The sequence below is a fragment of the Anguilla rostrata genome, chromosome 13 (assembly GCF_018555375.3).
Source record: "Anguilla rostrata isolate EN2019 chromosome 13, ASM1855537v3, whole genome shotgun sequence".
Taxonomy (NCBI): domain Eukaryota; kingdom Metazoa; phylum Chordata; class Actinopteri; order Anguilliformes; family Anguillidae; genus Anguilla; species Anguilla rostrata.
In genome coordinates this window covers 2,828,797-2,846,261 of record NC_057945.1, presented here as the reverse complement: position 1 = coordinate 2,846,261, position 17,465 = coordinate 2,828,797, and the positions used below count along the sequence as shown (strand labels likewise).

At 48.0% G+C, this 17,465-nt stretch overlaps 1 protein-coding gene across 2 annotated transcripts in view; it reads left to right on the top strand.

Annotated features, from left to right (window-relative positions):
* Window positions 1–17,465, top strand: part of gnas (GNAS complex locus) — a 74,633-nt gene that overhangs the window by 45,105 nt on the left and 12,063 nt on the right. For both annotated transcript variants that reach the window (XM_064305074.1, XM_064305075.1), the window contains exon 5: window positions 2,169–2,266. In XM_064305074.1, the coding sequence (XP_064161144.1) occupies window positions 2,169–2,266 (98 nt within the window). The remainder of the gene's footprint in view (window positions 1–2,168; window positions 2,267–17,465) is intronic.

The window sequence follows — 17,465 nt, the reverse complement described above, 5'->3', positions numbered from 1 at the left end:
GTGCGTACCCTTTATAGACCCCTTACCCTAACTCTACAGTGAGTACCCTTTACAGACTCCTTACCCTAACTCTACAGTGAGTACCCTTTATAGAGCCCTTACCCTAACTCTACAGTGAGTACCCTTTATAGAGCCCTTACCCTAACTCTACAGTGCCTTTATAGAGCCCTTACCCAAACTCTACAGTGCCTTTACAGGCCCCTTACCCTAACTCTGCAGTGCATACCCTTTATAGAGCCCTTAAATGGTAAATGGTAAATGGACTGCATTTATATAGCGCTTTTATCCAAAGCGCTTTACAATTGATGCCTCTCATTCGCCAGAGCAGTTAGGGGTTAGGTGTCTTGCTCAAGGACACTTCGACATGCCCAGGGCGGGGTTTGAACCGGCAACCCTCCGACTGCCAGACAATCGGTCTTACCTCCTGAGCTATGTCGCCCCTTACCCTAACTCTACAGTGCCTTTACAGAGCCCTTACCCTAACTCTACAGTGCATACCCTTTATAGACCCCTTACCCTAACTCTACAGTGCCTTTACAGACCCCTTACCCTAACTCTACAGTGCCTTTATAGAGCCCTTACCCAAACTCTACAGTGCCTTTGTAGAGCCCTTACCCTAACTCTACAGTGCATACCCTTTACTGACCCAGTGCCACCAGTAAGGTTTGGTAAAGAGGATGTTTTAGCGGTAAAGAGAATGTTTAACGGTTATGACAGTGCTGCGTGCTTCCATGTGTTTTATGTGGACTGCGGTGTAGAGGAGTACTTTTTCTAAAGACCCAAGCCAAATGCTGCAAGATGCTCAAAGCGAACGAACCTTTGTCTTTGCGTGTGAGGCCATCTTTGATCACAAGTAAGGAAGTAAGGAAGACAGCCGTGACTAAAAGCTCATGGACAGAAAGAAACAAGATAGCATTCAGTCTCAGCCCAGAGGATTGTGGGTAGCCCACAGTAATGTAATAAGGAGTTACTGCCGATGGCCACCTCCCCCCCACCCCCCAAACTGCATGTGACTGGTTATAAAGGAAGCCTCTGTTACTCTGACAGTTGGGTTTGTGCTGCTTTTTTCTGTGTGGGGGTGGGGGGGGGGGGGAGGGGGAGATTTGTCTAGTTGATCAGAAATGGAGAGAGGATATGAATTAAAACTTTTTTTTTAAGAAAGCAAGAAGTGTGTTCAATCGATAAACTATTAATAAACTTTTTTTTACAGCACTTTTCATGCATGATCTTGCAAGTGGGAGAAAATAGTCAAACCGAGTAATAGAATAAAAAATGTAAGAAAGGAAGCGAGACTAATCGCATGTTAGACATTTACAGACAGGTAGCTGTGGAGGGCAACCGATTTTAAGTATCTCAGTGTTTTTTTAAAGTTTTTTTTAGAAGCAGCAAACAGAATTATGCTCACGGTGTTCCCAGTTTGTCGGCCGAGCCGGCTCTAGCTTGGGTCTCGGCTCGTGTCGAGTGGCTTGTGTTTAATGAAGTGGATTCCCCCGGCCGGCCGGGCGAGGTGTCAGACGGGGAGAGGCTGGCCTGGAACACACAGGGCCATCAGCATCTGTGAATCCAGCGAGTCTCCAGGCGTTCCACGTCCCGTGTAGGGCAGTGACAGTGCAGAAACAGAAGCTTCACACGCGATTTAAGTTAAATGCCGATGCTCTCTCTGTGTTGTGTGCATTTGGCTAATCATCCTTTTATGGGGTTATTTGCGATTTTGCTTATTTATTTAGAAGGAAATTCTGTGTAGTTCCCTCCCCACCACCCCATAAAATACTTGGGATGACCACAGACTTGTATTGACTGTTAGCCTGCTAAAAGGGCAAAAGGTCTGCTCAGGAGTGGAGTGTCATGGAGAAGATGAATCATGGGAACCTAGGTGTGTCTTCTGGCCTTCATCCCTCTCAAATTCAAATTCAAATAAGCTTTATTGGCATGACGTATATATATATATATATACATATATACATTTTGCCAAAGCATATGTCCAGTAAACATATGAACAGAATACAACTTGTGTGTGTGTGTGTGTGTAGTATTCTTGTGTATGTTAGCTGGTGTAATGTTGTGTTAATTAGGTGAAACGGTGAATACAATAATTTAAAAAAATCTCTCTGTCTCTCCCCCCTTTCGCTCTCGCTCTCTCTCTCTGTCTCTTTCCCTTTCCGTCTCAGGAGTTTTATGAACATGCAAAGACCCTGTGGCAGGATGAAGGGGTGAAGGCCTGCTTTGAGAGATCCAATGAATATCAGCTGATCGACTGCGCACAGTAGTAAGTGCAGGCTTCTCTCTCTCTCTCTCTCTCTCTCTCACACACACACACACACATGCACACACACAGACACACACACACACATGCACACACCTACCCACATACACACACACACACACACACACACCTACTCACATACACATACATACACACACATGTACACACCTATTCACATACACATACATACACATGCACACGCATGCACACACACAAACACACACACACCTACTCACATGCACATACATACACACGTGCATGTACACATACACACACACACGTACTCATGCACACATGCACGCGCACGCACACACAAGCACACACACACATGCACACACACACACACACACTGCTGGCTGATGGAAGCGCATGGGCTTTGGTGTCTAGTCTGCAGATGGGGTTAGTGAATTGAGTGTTGGTGAGGTTGGAAACTTATGTCCAGCTTCCCTCACGTCTTGGAAAACATTACATTTTTTGACAAAGTTTTCCAGTCATGGAAAAGTCACAGAAAATGAGAAAAGATGTTTAAAGATTCGGTGAAACAGTTACTTGTCCTGTAAAAGATTTTTGGTGTAATGTTCTGGGCCACAACTGCAGGTGACCCAGTCTGTGGTTCCCCCCCCCGTGCCCCTCCCTCTGTACCTTACAGGTGTTGCTCATGTAAAATGTCCTGGAAAATAATGCCTTTGAAACTGTGGGAATCCTTTTCTGTTAGTACAGACTTTCACCAGCAGTATATGTTTTGCGTGTATGTGTGTGTGGTGCATGTGAGGTGTGCATGTGAGGTGTGCGTGTGTGTGTATGTGTGTGTGGTGCATGTGAGGTGTGCGTGCGTGTATGCGTATGTGGTGCGTGTGAGGTACTTGTGTGTGCATGTGTGTGTATGTATGTATCTGTGTGTGTGTGTGTGTGGTGAGTGAGTGAGTGTGTATGTATGGTGTGTGTGTGTGGTGAGTGAGTGAGTGTGTGTGTGTGTGGTGAGTGACTGAGAGTTTGTGTGTGTGTGTGTTTGTGTGTGTGTGTGTGTGTATGTGTGTGTGGTGCATGTGAGGTGTGCGTGTGTGTGTGTGTGCGTGTGTGTGTATGTGTGTGTGGTGCATTTGAGGTGTGCGTGTGCGTGTGTGGTGCATGTGAGGTGTGCGTGCGTGTGTGCATATGTGGTGCGTGTGAGGTACTTGTGTGTGTGCATGTGTGTGTGTGTGTGGTGAGTGAGTGAGTGTGTGTGTATGTGTGGTGTGGTGTGTATGTGTGGTGAGTGACTGAGTGTGTGTGTGTATGTGTGGTGTGGTGTGTATGTGTGGTGAGTGACTGAGTGTGTGGTGTGTGAGTGTATGTGTTTGTGTGTGTGTGTGTGTGTGTGTGTGTGTGTGGTGCATGAGTGTCAGCAGTTTCCCTTTCTCTCTTCCCCCATCCCTCTCTTTTCTTCTTGTTTGCTCTTATCCCTCCTCTGATCTATCAGTCTTGCCTCTGCGGAGAGGCATACAGTGGTCACATGACCCTGGAGTTCCTGTTTGGGGGGGTGGTGGTAGTTGCAGTGTGTGGCAAAGAGCTCTCCCCCCCCCCCCCATCTTGAGAAACAGAGAGTGGAGTATAGAGAGGAAAACGTGAAGGAGAGAAACTGAGAGTCAGATGGATACAGAGAGAGAAAGAGAGAGAGGCGCTGAAATGGAGATGGAGGAATAGAAAAATGTGAAAGAGTGAAACAAACAGAGAAACAGAAAAATGGAAAGAGGACAGAGAGAAAAGCATTGGACAGGTAGAGGAGAGGTAGAGAGAGAGGAGGTGAGAGACAGAGAGAGGGAGAGAGGGAGGGAGGGAGAGGGAGGGACAGAGAGAGGGAGGGAGAACAAGGAGAGAGATAGTGAGAGAGGGAAGAGAGAGAACGAGGGAGGGAGAGAGAGAGAGTGACAGATGGAGGGAGGGAGGGAGAGAGAGGGGGGAGCGAGAGAGTTAAAGAGAGGAGAGAGGGGGAGCAAGCGAGTTAGAGAGAGAGAGAGGCACTCTATTTATAGCCCACGCTTGCTGCAGCAGCAAAGAAAATGGAGAGAGAGAGAGAGAGAGAGGAGGGAGTGGAAGTAAGAGGGAGGGGTAAACAGAGAGAGAGGGAAAGGGAAGGGGAGAGCGAGAGACTCAGAGGTGTTTTCCCCTCTTTGATGGTGGGATTAGCATCAAATAAAAATTGGTCCCTTTTGTGGTGTAAGAAAACCACCCCTCAACCCTCTGTGAGGATGAAATGGGGGGGGTGCACCTACACTGAGCAGGACAGAGACGCAGATATAAGCAGAGACGCTGGGGGGGGCAGGGGGGTGCACCTACGCTGAGCTGGACAGAGACGCAGATATAAGCAGAGATGTTGGGGGGGTGCACCTACGCTGAGCAGGACAGAGACGCAGATATAAGCAGAGATGCTCACATTCCCAGGACGGGACAGAAGCAAACCCTGTCTCTGCGCCGTGACATGATCTCATTGTTCTTATTTTTATTTTTTTTTAAACACACTTCCTGTCACGTGACTCACTGTGTCTGCCGAAATGAATTGTGTGAGAGCGTGTGTGTGCGTGCGTGCGTGTGCGTGCGTGCGTTTGTGTGTGTGTGTGTGTGTATGTGTGTGTGTGCATATGCGCGTGTGTGGGTGTGTGTGTGGGTACTTGTATGCATGTTGGTTTGTGCGATTAATATTGTTGTGGCTGCTGTGCATGCCTTGTTGAGTTTATGATTGTGGGGGGGGGGGGGCACATTTTGGCCACTATAATCCATGTGATTATGCATTTTAACAAGCTTGATATTGTGCAAATGCCCTCAAACTACATGCTCTTAATAATAAACTAGCTTCTGTGGAAGATTCTGTGGAGGATTATGTTGCTGATGGATCTTCCTCTTTGTCACTGAAGCGTTGTAAACACATTGTCCTTGTCTGCATACAATTTCAGCAGAAATGTACGAGTGCCCTGTGGTGGTCAAGGTCAATGTAACGGGCGAAACTCAAGTCCCTGTTCTGTCCCAAAATATCCGATGCGTTCGGTGCACGGAAAACAAGATAACTGATTATATTGTCAAATTCCATTTTGAAGCAAAAATATAATTAATATTATTATTAATATTATTATTCGCGTGACCACACATAGATGTAATACATCCAGAATAATCAGTCGCCTAAAACAAAGATGTAAATCAACAATAGTATCAGTTACATTAGACACACTTATTTTTTAAATCATGTATAAATGGATAGTAATGAATTGATCACATTTTTACACACCGTTTTGTACTGCGTAAGCTTCACTTATATATTGGACTTAAGCTAAGCATATACTCATGGGCTTAGCTTAAATTCATTCTACATACCATTTTAACACTGTTTGCTGGTCCTTACCGGTCCTTACCGAACCTTACCAGTCCTTACCAGTCCTTACCGGTCCGTACCGGTCCTTATCGGTCCTAATCGGTCCTTACCGGTCCTTACCTGTTCTGACCGGTCCTTACTGGTCCTTACCAGTCCTTGCTGGTCCTTACTGGTCCTTACCGGTCCTTGCCGGTCCTTGCCGGTCCTTGCTGGTCCTTGCTGGTCCTTACCGGTCCTTACCGGTCCTTGCCGGGCCTTACTGGTCCTTACCGGTCCTTGCTGGTCCTTGCTGGTCCTTGCTGGTCCTGACCGGTCCTTGCCGGTCCTTACTGGTCCTTACCGGTCCTTACCGGTCCTTACTGGTCCTTGCCGGTCCTTGCTGGTCCTTACCATGTGCCAGCATGGCATGTTCGCTGTCATCTCAGATCAGTCATTAAAACTAATATCTATTCGTTTTTATTAAAAGTAGACAATGTCATTAGAACACTGTTAAATGATCTTCATTCATACTAAATCAGGAATTAAAAAAAAAGAATTTATTTATTGATATAACAAAATTACCTAGAATTAGACTGCAAACACATTTTGTAAACGATGTGTTAGCTGAGGGTGTTCATGGGCTTCTGTGGAACATGATTGAGTAGCTGTATTTTTATAGAAATAAGAACGTCACAACGCAGAAAGATGAACACAGGCCACTCAGTCTATCTACACTTGCCATTGACTGCAAACTCTAGTCTCTGGTAGTCTCTAGATAGAAGCTAGCACTTGCTATTAATGGGAATTTTCTTATGCGTAGACATTTATGTAGTGAGTTGGAATTTGTGTGCAACACTGCATGTTTAAATGTGCTTTGACACTGAGCAGGGCATGTTGTCGCATGCGCACAGGCAGGTATGCTGTGTTAAATGCTGTGTTGAGGGAAGCTAACTGTGCTAAATGCAGTGTAGTGAAGCGGCTAGCTGTGCTGAATGCTGTGTTGAGGGAGGCTAGATGTGCTAAATGCTATGTTGAGGGAGGCTAGCTGTGCTTAACGCTGTAATGTGGGAGGCTAGCTGTGCTGAGCACTGTGTTGAGGTAGGCTAGCTGTGCTTAACGCTGTAATGTGCGAGGCTAGCTGTGCTGAGCACTGTGTTGAGGTAGGCTAGCTGTGCTTAACGCTGTGATGTGGGCGGCTAGCTGTGCTAAATGCTGTGTTGAGGGAGGCTAGCTGTGCTTAACGTTGTAATGTGGGCGGCTAGCTGTGCTGAATTCTGTGGTGAGGGAGGCTAGCTGTGCTTAACGCTGTAATGTGGGCAGCTAGCTGTGCTGAATTCTGTGGTGAGGAAGGCTAGCTGTGCTATGCGCTGTGGTGAGGGAGGCTACCTGTGCTGAATGTTGTGCTGAGAATGGCTTGCTGTGCTAAGCATTCTGTTGAGGGAAGGTAGCTGTGCTAAACGCTGTGTTGAGGGTGGGTTGCTGTGCTAAATTCTGTGTTGAGGGAGGCTAGCTGTGCTGAGCACTGTGTTAAGGGCAGTTGTAGTGTGAGATTAAGTTTGGGGGCTGAGGAGTTCTCTCCTCTCCACCCCCACCATCTCCCTCCCTTCCCCGGGTACATTGTGGAAAGTTTGTGTTTGTGTGTCACTAGCATGGAGCCATTAGCATGGTAGGTGAGGGAGCAGTGCTTTATGGGTAATCTCTATTTGCCAACCCATTCTGCCATTTTGTCTTTCCCATGGGGGTTTGCCGACTACCTCTCCTCTCTCTACATCCCTGTCCTCCTTTCTCTTTTTCACCCTTATTTCACTCCCTCATTCATTTTCCTCTCTGTCTGTCCCTCTCTCCCTCTCCCCCTTCCTCTTTTACTTTATCTTTCTCTCACCCCCTCTGTCTTTCACTCCCTCGTTCCCTCTACTCACTGCCTGCCCTCCCCCCCTTGCTCTCTCTCTCTCTCTTTCTCTCTGTCCTCTGTAGTAGTGTCTTTACAGCAGCAGAAAATGGTTGGGACTGAATCACTGAGTCATCAGGAGAGGAGGGAGGGAGGGGGGCAGAGAATTCACTGGAAATGGGGGGTGGGGGGGTGTTAGCGGGAAAGAAGAGCACTTTTCATTCTGGGAGGGCTGAATCCAGCATCTGCGTGTCCGTGTCGAAGCGCGTGTGTCAGGGAGGAGTGTTCGGTCGGTAACCGCGGTAATCCCGTGGCTGCGAGGGCGTGTCGGTCCGTTAGCGTGCGACGGGCTCGCGGGTTTAGGCCCCGCCCACTGCCACACCGGTCTAGCTCCGGAATGACCACCGGTGGCCGTGTTATTTGAAGACCTCTGATGTCTGTACGTTGCCTGAGAGTTTTTAAGCTGGCCAATAGCGTATGTGTGTGGAGGGTTAACTCTCCTCCCTATTTCAGAGCTTGGCCTTTTTTTTCTTTTTTATTGTTGTTTCACTCCATCTCTCTCGGCTGGCCCCTCTCTTTCTCCCATTCCCTCCCCCTCTTCTCCCCATTCTGCTCTCTGTCTGTCTCTCCCTCTCTTTCTCCCATTCCCTCCCCCTCTTCTCTCCATTCTGCTCTCTGTCTGTCTCTCCCTCTCCCTCTCGTTCTCCCATTCCTTCCCCTTCTTCTTCCCATGCTGCTCTCTGTCTATCTCTCCCTCTCCCTCTCTTTCTCCCATTCCTTCCCCTTCTTCTCCCCATTCTGCTCTCTGTCTGTCTCTCCCTCTCTTTCTCCCATTCCCTCCCCCTGTTCTCCCCATTCTGCTCTCTGTCTGTCTCTCCCTCTCTTTCTCCCATTCCCTCCCCCTCTTCTCCCCATGCTGCTCTCTGTCTGTCTCTCCCTCTCTGGCTGGCCCCACTCCAGTCACACAAGATTTGGAGCTGATAGTCTATTTATAGAGCCTGTGGTTCTGTCGCCATGGCAACCGAGCTGGAGGCCAGAGAGCCAGGGATCTATTTTAGGAGTCAGACACAGCTCTCTCTCTCTCTCTCTCTCTCTTTCATTGCCTCTCACTCCCTCTCTCTCTCTCTCTCGCTCATTCCCCCTCCCTCCCTCCCTCCCTCCAGTGTTGGAGTGATTGCTGTGGAGGTGTGTGTTTTGGGCGTGGGTGTGTGGGGGAGGAACACAGCAGAGGGGGGGGGGGGGTGAATGCGGGCATAGGGAGCAAGTTACTGCACTTAAGTGGAGTTCAGGAGACATGAGTTTCTGTTTATTTTAAAAAGGTTTTTTTTTTTTAAGTACTTGTGATATTTTTTGCCATTTCAATTCACGTTTAACATTAAATGTAGGTAACATTTTGTCACAAGTTATCAAGTAGATGTTTCATAAGCAGGATAAACAATATGAAATTCTAACTATTGTATGATAAATGAAATCATATAGTATATACATCAACATTTAAGTAATAACCAGAAATACGAGGCTCCCTGCTATGGCAGTTGCCGATGGTGGAATATTTCTGTGCTGCTCGTGTGAAGTTTAATTTGTTTAGCCAGTTTTCCAGTCTTGCTGTGAGTTTGGAAAACCGTCCACTCTGCTGTAAACACGTCTCTCACCCTGAAGGCCCAAAGAGCTGATTTAAGCTCCGTTTCTGGGGCGGTTCAGTCTTCCTGCTTAGCATGTGCCCTTAGCTTCGGCAGCCTGTAAGTCGGTTCGGCTGCTGCTCGCGTCCAGGAGGAGCGTGTTGCGATCGAGGGGAGAAGGACGTTGCGTAGGTGAGGGAGGACGGGTCCATGCATAGCACAGACAGCGCACTTAAAGCGGGAGGGTCCAGGGGCTTGTCTGTTCACACGACCCCTCTCTCGCACGCTCACGAGGGGTCGCGTGGTGGCCTACCTGGGGGGCAAGACCGTGGACAGACATGGCCCCTCGACCGTTACAGTGGAGTCTGAGCTCTGGCTTTTAACGCAGTTTATTTTATCAAACTCAATTCAACGTTAGCGGCTGTGCTAACCACTGTGCTAAAGATGAATTCATCGTTAGCAGCTACGCTAACCACTGTGCTAAAGGCAAATTCAGCGTTAGCAGCTACGCTAACCACTGTGCTAAAGCGAATTCATGTTGCAGCTACGCTAACCACTGTGCTAAAGGAAAATTCATCGTTAGCAGCTACGCTAACCACTGTGCTAAAGGCAAATTCAACGTTAGCGGCTGTGCTAACCACTGTGCTAAAGGCGAATTCATCGTTAGCAGCTACGCTAACCACTGTGCTAAAGATGAATTCATCGTTAGCAGCTACGCTAACCACTGTGCTAAAGATGAATTAATCGTTAGCAGCTACGCTAACCACTCTGCTAAAGGCAAATTCAGCGTTAGCAGCTACGCTAACCACTGTGCTAAAGATGAATTCATCGTTAGCAGCTACGCTAACCACTCTGCTAAAGGCAAATTCAGCGTTAGCAGCTCGCTACACTGGCTAAGATAATCATCTACTGCTGCGCTCCCTGTGTAAAGGCGAATTCAGCGTTAGCAGCTATGCTAACCACTGTGCTAAAGATGAATTTCACCGTTAGTGGAGCAGTTAGGCAGCCTCAGGAGCGTTTCGCTACAATATGTGCACACATAAACAGGCCACGCATTCCTGTTTTCATATATATTCATACATTCACACACAAAACAATACATGCATGCACTCAGGCTTTTAATTTAGTGACGCATTGGCAGAAGGGAGAAAACTGCAAAAGCGGGCCCTTTTCTCGAATAGGGACCTATATCTGTGACCAGAAGGTAGTGGTGTGAAGAACAGATTGAGGGGGTGCTGGGGGTCTTAGTGTGTGCTGGGTGTTGGTGCGAGTGGGTTTATGGGTTCTGTAGTGTGTGTTGGGTGTTGGTGCGAGTGGGCTTATGGGTTCTGTAGTGTGTGTTGGGTGTTGGTGCGAGTGGTCTTATGGGTTCTGTAGTGTGTGCTGGGTGTCTAATGGTTCTGTAGTGTTGGTGTCTGTGCGAGTGGGCTTATGGGTTGTGTAGTGTGTGTTGGGTGTTTGTGCGAGTGGGCGTATGGGTTGAGTAGTGTGTGTTGGGTGTTGGCGCGAGTGGGCTTATGGGTTGTGTAGTGTGTGTTGGGTGTTTGTGCGAGTGTGCTTATGGGTTGTGTAGTGTTTTCTGGGTGTATTGAGGGATACGTCGTTTGTCTTAGTGACATTTGGCTGTAGGCTGTGCGCCATTGTGAGAAATGGGAAATGCAATGCTAATAGGCTAAAACAGAGTTATTGTCATTATGTAGTTATCGCCTGAATATTAGAAATGTGTAGTGACGGGTGAGGGGCTGACACAGTCGCTAGTGTAGAGGGTGTACAGGAAGGGGCTCAGAGTGTGAGCTTGTGGGACTCCGGTGAGGATGATGATGGGTGAGGATGTCACCGTCATCGCTCTTGCTGACTGTGATCTGTCGCTGAGGAAGCCCTGTGTGCCCAGTGCATGAGAATCGGTGGGACATCATGTGAGAGAACCCAAAACTCTTATTCTGGGTAGTTCCCCATACATAAGACAACCATCCCACAGACCGATCCTCTGTGTCTGAATGTAACGTATAATTTTTCAAAAGAGGACAGAAAATTTGACACTTGCTGTGTTTCTCAAGCTGATAAATATTCCATAGCATATTTCTCTGAATTCATAATCATCCAATGCATCCTGATGAATGTAGCAAGATGCCATTTCTGTGTAGCTGTGGCCACGGAATCCAGTCGGCTTGTATCCAGTGTGTCCGGCATCTAACGGAAAAGCCACTGGATCCTGCTGTTAAAACTGAATTCAGAACGGGTCCACAGAATCGTTGGGTTTCTGGGAAATCACGCGGGAAAGCTGTGTTTCCTCCTTCGCTCTCTCCTCTCTCTCCTTCCACGAATTCCCCGTCTTCTGCGGCACGGTTAGCCACTTCCCGGCGAACAATGTCACTTTTTGTTTGGAAGTTGCTCAATAGCGCAGCATTCTCGACCAGCTTGTGCCTTTCAGCCATCGTTTCAGCCCGTTGTTTAGCATATGGAGTGGGTTTTAAGCGGATTTTAAGCGATCTCTTTGAATAAGCCGCTGATCGCTGATTAGCCAGGATCGCAAGCGGTTAGCCAGGCTGCAGGATGAGGCCTGCTACTGCTAAGTAACCCCCCCACCCCCCCTACCCCACCCCCTGGAGTCCCTCAGTACCGGCTAGTTTTTAAGCGTTAATACCGTTCTTCAATTTCAAAAATGTTTAATACTAGATGTTACTGCTGCGGAGTGCAGCCACCATTAATCTTGTCCAGCTGTTGTACAGAACTGTGACGTATTGCCCTTTGTAGCTGTGATCATGTGACTGTTATTGTGTGTTTATACCAGGTCCCCCTTGAGAAAGAGATGAGAAATCCACTGGGGCTTCCTAGTCAAAGGACAAAAAATTTAAAAGGCAAAAACTGTTTGACCTGGAATTGGCTATTGGTCGCACTTATTGATATAACAAATATTACTGTTGCATTACTGATTAAGCTAGTTCAATTTTCTTTTCTTTTTTTTTTTTTTTTACAGTTGGCAGAACAGGTAAATTTGACGGCTAATCGGAAATCAGCAATGCTAACTTCCAGTTAAAAATAAAAATGTTTTATAACTGTAGCTCGTTTGATAAAATATGCTTATGAGCCCTAAAATGCACAGACTTCAGAAACAGTTCTGATTCACAGGGAAATATGAATAACAGTTAAGCTCAGAACATTTTGTTAATCTATTTGTCAGTTTGAAGTATAAAGGGTTTTGATACTACAAAAAATTATTTTATGGCTAGGTTTCTTATTTTACTTTATGTTCTTATATTTTAATTGAATTAGGCTAGCTTTAATATCGCCCAAACTAAAATAAACGTGCAAGTGACATTGGGCAATGTGTGGAATAGGACGGAAGCGGCCATCTTGTAGTTTTGTTGAAGTGTCATTTGGCTGTCCTGTTGCTTGGTCAGAACGAGGGCATCTTGGCCAGCCTGACGCTTTGGGCAAAACTACAGGGGCCCAGATGTTTGAGGCTGGCCCTTTGTATCTCAGTTTCAGCATGAAGTCTGTCCACGAGGGCCTTGTTTTCCAACTGTTTGAATTAGTTAAGAAATTTGTGTATAACTTTCATACCATGTAGCCTTGAGCTGGAAGGATTTAGCAGATATCTTCTAATGTGATGTTTGTTTATACCAAGGGTGCGACTTATCCTAATTGTTCCTGATGAACAAGGAAGTACAGAATTTTGGAGCCCCGAGTTTCTGTGGGGTCACTTGTTTTTGGCTTAATTGGTGAACATTCTGTCAGTAGCCAGAGCCTGCAGAATCTCAATGTGTGATTGGTAATGACGTACCCCAGTCCGTCTGTATTTGGGACATTCAGTGTCCTAAATTAATTATTTTCTGTATATACATGGATTATTGTTCTTTTACATTATTCTGCGGGTTTACTTGTCCCCTCTGCGATGCTGGTCAGTGACACTGAAGTGCCCATCGCTGGTCAGTGACACTGAAGCTCCATCGCTGGTCAGTGACACTGAAGTGCCCATCGCTGGTCAGTGACACTGAAGTGCCACCGCTGGTCAGTGACACTGAAGTGCCCATCGCTGGTCAGTGACACTGAAGTGCCCATCGCTGGTCAGTGACACTGAAGTGCCCATCGCTCGCAAGCTTGACTGAAGGCAGACGGGGGATGTTTGTTGGTGTGGATGGGTGGATCAGGGAGGGCGTCTGTGGCGGTTTGGCGGGGTGTGTTCTCCTGTAGCCCTCCTCAGTCTGCCCGTGGGGGTCAGTGCAGGCGTCTGTGGCGGTTTGGCGGGTTGCGTTCTCCTGTAGCCCTCCTCAGTCTGCCCGTGGGGGTCAGTGCAGGCGTCTGTGGCGGTTTGGCGGGTTGTGTTCTCCTGTAGCCCTCCTCAGTCTGCCCGTGGGGGTCAGTGCAGGCGTCTGTGGCGGTTTGGCGGGTTGTGTTCTCCTGTAGCCCTCCTCAGTCTGCCCGTGGGGGTCAGTGCAGGCGTCTGTGGCGGTTTGGCGGGTTGTGTTCTCCTGTAGCCCTCCTCAGTCTGCCCGTGGGGGTCAGTGCAGGCGTCTGTGGCGGTTTGGCGGTTGCGTTCTGTAGCCCTCCTCAGTGCCCGTGGGGTCAGTGCAGCGTCTTGCGTTGGCGGGTTGCGTTCTCCTGTAGCCCTCCTCAGTCTGCCCGTGGGGGTTAGCGGATGACTCCGCGTGCGTCCGGCCCTCGGGGGCTGTAATCCCGGGTCCTAATGCTGTTACCTTAATAAGATGAGCGCGCGATAAACCCGCCATCAGCTTTACGGCGCTAACGCTGCAGCGGCAAATCCGCCAAACGACTCGCTGACCAACCGACCGGCCGGCCGGCTGCTCTAGTAACAGTGTGCAGCGTCCTTCCTTTCTTTGAGAGAGTCAGAGTGTCAGAGACAGAGTCAGAGAGTCAGATACAGAGTCTGAGTCAGAGAGTCAAAGTCAGAGAGTCAGATACAGAGTCTGAGTCAGAGAGTCTGAGTCAGAGTCAGAGAGTCAGAGTCAGAGAGTCAGAGTCAAAGACTCAGACACATAGACAGACATACTCAGACACGCACAGACACACTGGACCAGAGTTGTGAACTTTGAACTTTGGGGTTGGGGGCGTTTGCGTGCACTCTGACAATGTGTGAATGTGCATGTGCTCTGTAAATGTTTTCATCAGGAGTGAGAAGTGCGCTCCTGTACTCCATGGATGCTGGTTAGCGAGCTTGTGACGTCGAGCCTCAGCTGGGGTATCCGTTTAATGCTGTTAGCTAATAAGATGGCGGCGATAAAGCCATCCTTTAACGAAGGCAGCGAAAAAGTGTGAATCACGCGGTGCTCTACAACAGTGGCAGCGTCCTTTTTTTGGAAGTGACAACAGGCAAAGTCGGGGTGACTGAGTAGGGGTCTCAGAAGTCTAATTGAGTCAAGAGTCAAGCAGGAGTGATACGGTTAGTAGAGTCCAGTCAGATCGATCTGACATACATACTAGTGAAAATTGACAGTTTTGCTTTGTTTTTTCTGCCTCACTTCGGCAAATAAATGTGACATGTTTGCTTCTTTGAAAACAGATTGTTTTGAAATATAATAAGTCATGGGCTGCTGCGTGGCTCATCCTGTTAAAGCTGTGTTCCAGTGTGTGGATGAGCCCTACAGTCTGGTATCTGTTAAGGCTCTGTTCCAGTGTGTGGATGGGCTCCATGTTCCAGTGTGTGGATGGGCTTCATGTTCCAGTGTGGATGGGCCCCACAGTCTGGTATCTGTTAAAGCTCTGTTCCAGTGTGTGGGTGGGCCCCATGGTCTGGTATCTGTTAAGGCTCTGTTCCAGTGTGTGGATGGGCTCCATGGTCTGGTATCTGTTAAGGTACTGTTCCAGTATGTGGATGGGCCCATGTCGGTTTGGTAGGGCTCTGTTCCAGTGTGGATGGGCCCCAGACCGTATCTGTTAAGCTCTGTTCCAGTGTGTGGTGGGCCCCATGGTCTGGTATCTGTTAAGGCTCTGTTCCAGTGAGTGGATGGGCCCCATGGTCTGGTATCTGTTAAGGCTCTGTTCCAGTGTGTGGATGGGCCCCATGGTCTGGTATCTGTTAAGGCTCTGTTCCAGTGTGTGGGTGGGCCCCATGGTCTGGTATCTGTTAAGGCTCTGTTCCAGTGTGTGGAACAGAGCCTTAACTAATAACAGTGATGCAGCGCGGGACTAGTCATATGACTCATGTGATGCAGGGTGTATGTGTGAGTGTGTGTGTGTGTGTGTGTGTCCGTGTGCATGTGTGTGTGCGCGCGCGCATTTCTGTGTGTGTGTATTTGTGTGTGTGTTTGTGTGTGTGTGAGCGCGCACATGTGTATGTGTGTTTGTGTCCGTGTGTGTGCATGTGAGTGTGTGTGTTTCTGCGTATGAGTTGTGTTTGTGGATCACAATTTGGACATTTTTATATTGAGATTTTGAAATCAGCTTGTCAAAATGGGGAGCATTTCTCCCATTGCTTTCCACAAGCATTGGGAGAAATAAAAGCAGGTGGCTCCTTCTTTTTGAAAATATAATAAGGAGCAACAAATAAAATGTTGATATTTGAATATCTGTATAACTTGATGGTAAGAGGAGTCTGTGTTGAGCAGTCAGATCTGGGTTGGGCAGTAGAGTGTGATTTGGTGTGGCATTTGCTTAGTGGAAAATATATTACATTTCTTGTGAATTGTTATCGATTTACAGCCTGGTCTACATTTTCCTAAGATTTGAGCACAATTTTTATTAATTTTGCAGTTTATCTGTGTGGAATATTAGCTGGTGTATGTTGGGTGTAGAGGGCTGGTGTATGTTGGGAGTAGAAGCCTGTTGGTATATGTTGGGTGTAAAGGCCTGGTGTATGTTAGGTGTAAAAGCCTGGTGTATGTTGGGTGTAGAGGGCTGGTGGTGTGTGTTGGGTGTAGAGGGCTGGTCTGTGTTGGGTGTAGGGGGCTGGTGTGTGTTGGGTGTAGGGGGCTGTTGAATTTGTATAAAGTTAGGGTGTGTGTTGAGGTCAGACTGGGCCTGGTGTATGTTGGGTCAGTGAATAACTTTCTTGTGATTGTTATGTTTAAAGCCTGGTCTCATTTTCTAGATTGAGCACAATTTTTATTAATTGCTTTTGTGTGGAAAAGCTGGTGTATGTTGGGTGTAGAGGCTGGTGTGTGTTGGGTGTAGAAGCCGTGGTATATGTTGGGTGAAAGGCCTGGTGTTGTTAGGTGTAAAAGCCTGGTGTATGTTGGGTGTAGAGGGCTGGTGGTGTGTGTTGGGTGTAGAGGGCTGGTCTGTGTTGGGTGTAGGGGGCTGGTGGTGTGTGTTGGGTGTAGAAGCCTGGTGTATGTTGGTTGTAGAAGCCTGGTGTATGTTGTGTGTAGAAGCCTGGTGTATGTTGGGTGTAGACGGCTGGTGTGTGTTGGGTGTAGAAGCCTCGTGTATGCTGGGTGTAGAAGCTTGGTGTGTGTTAGGTGTAGCACCCTGGTGTGTGTTGGATGTAGAAGCCTGGTGTATGTTGGGTGTAGAAGCCTGGTGTGTGTTGGGTGTAGAAGCCTGGTGTATGCTGGGTGTAAAAGCTAGGTGTATGTTGGGTGTAGACACCTGGTGTGTGTTGGATGTAGAAGCCTGGTGTATGTTGGGTGTAGAAGCCTGGTGTGTGTTGGGTGTATAAGCCTGGTGTGTGTTGGGTGTATAAGCCTGGTGTATGTTGGGTGTAGATGGCTGGTGGTGTGTGCTGGGTGTAGAGGGCTGGTGTCTGTTGGGTGTAGAGGCCTGGTGTTTGTTGGGTGTAGAAGCCTGGTGTATATTGGGTGTAGAAGCCTGGTGTATGCTGGGTGTAGAAGCCTGGTGTGTGTTGGGTGTAGATGGCTGGTGGTGTGTGTTGGGTGTAGAGGGCTGGTGTCTGTTGGGTGTAGAGGGCTGGTGTTTGTTGGGTGTAGAAGCCTGGTGGGTGTAGAGGTTAAGATGAGCTCAGAGTAATGTCAGCCATACCCTCTCAGGGGTCACTCTGGTACTGGAGCACACAGTATTACCGGCTGGAGGCCAGTGCTAGGCTATTATTGGAGCGGCTCTATTAATAGGGAGAAATTCTATAATTGAGACGTAGGCCTGGATCCGAATCATGGACATGACATCAGAGCCCTATCAGAGCGGGGTGGGGGAGGGGGAGGGACTGTCCCTGTCTGTCTGCCACTGTCTGTCTGTCTGTCTGTCCGTATATGCACTGCAGCCTACCCGTCACATTTCCCCTTCCGTGTCACATTCCGGGGGGTGGGGTGGGGTGGGGGGATGTACCTTCACTGCCTCTGTTGTGTGTGCAGTTAGCAGGATGGCTACCTCTGTCTCAGATCACTCCTGCGGTTCTTTGACTTGGAGTTTTTTTTTTGTATTATCCGTTTGTATTACCTGTCATTTTTATTAATGGTG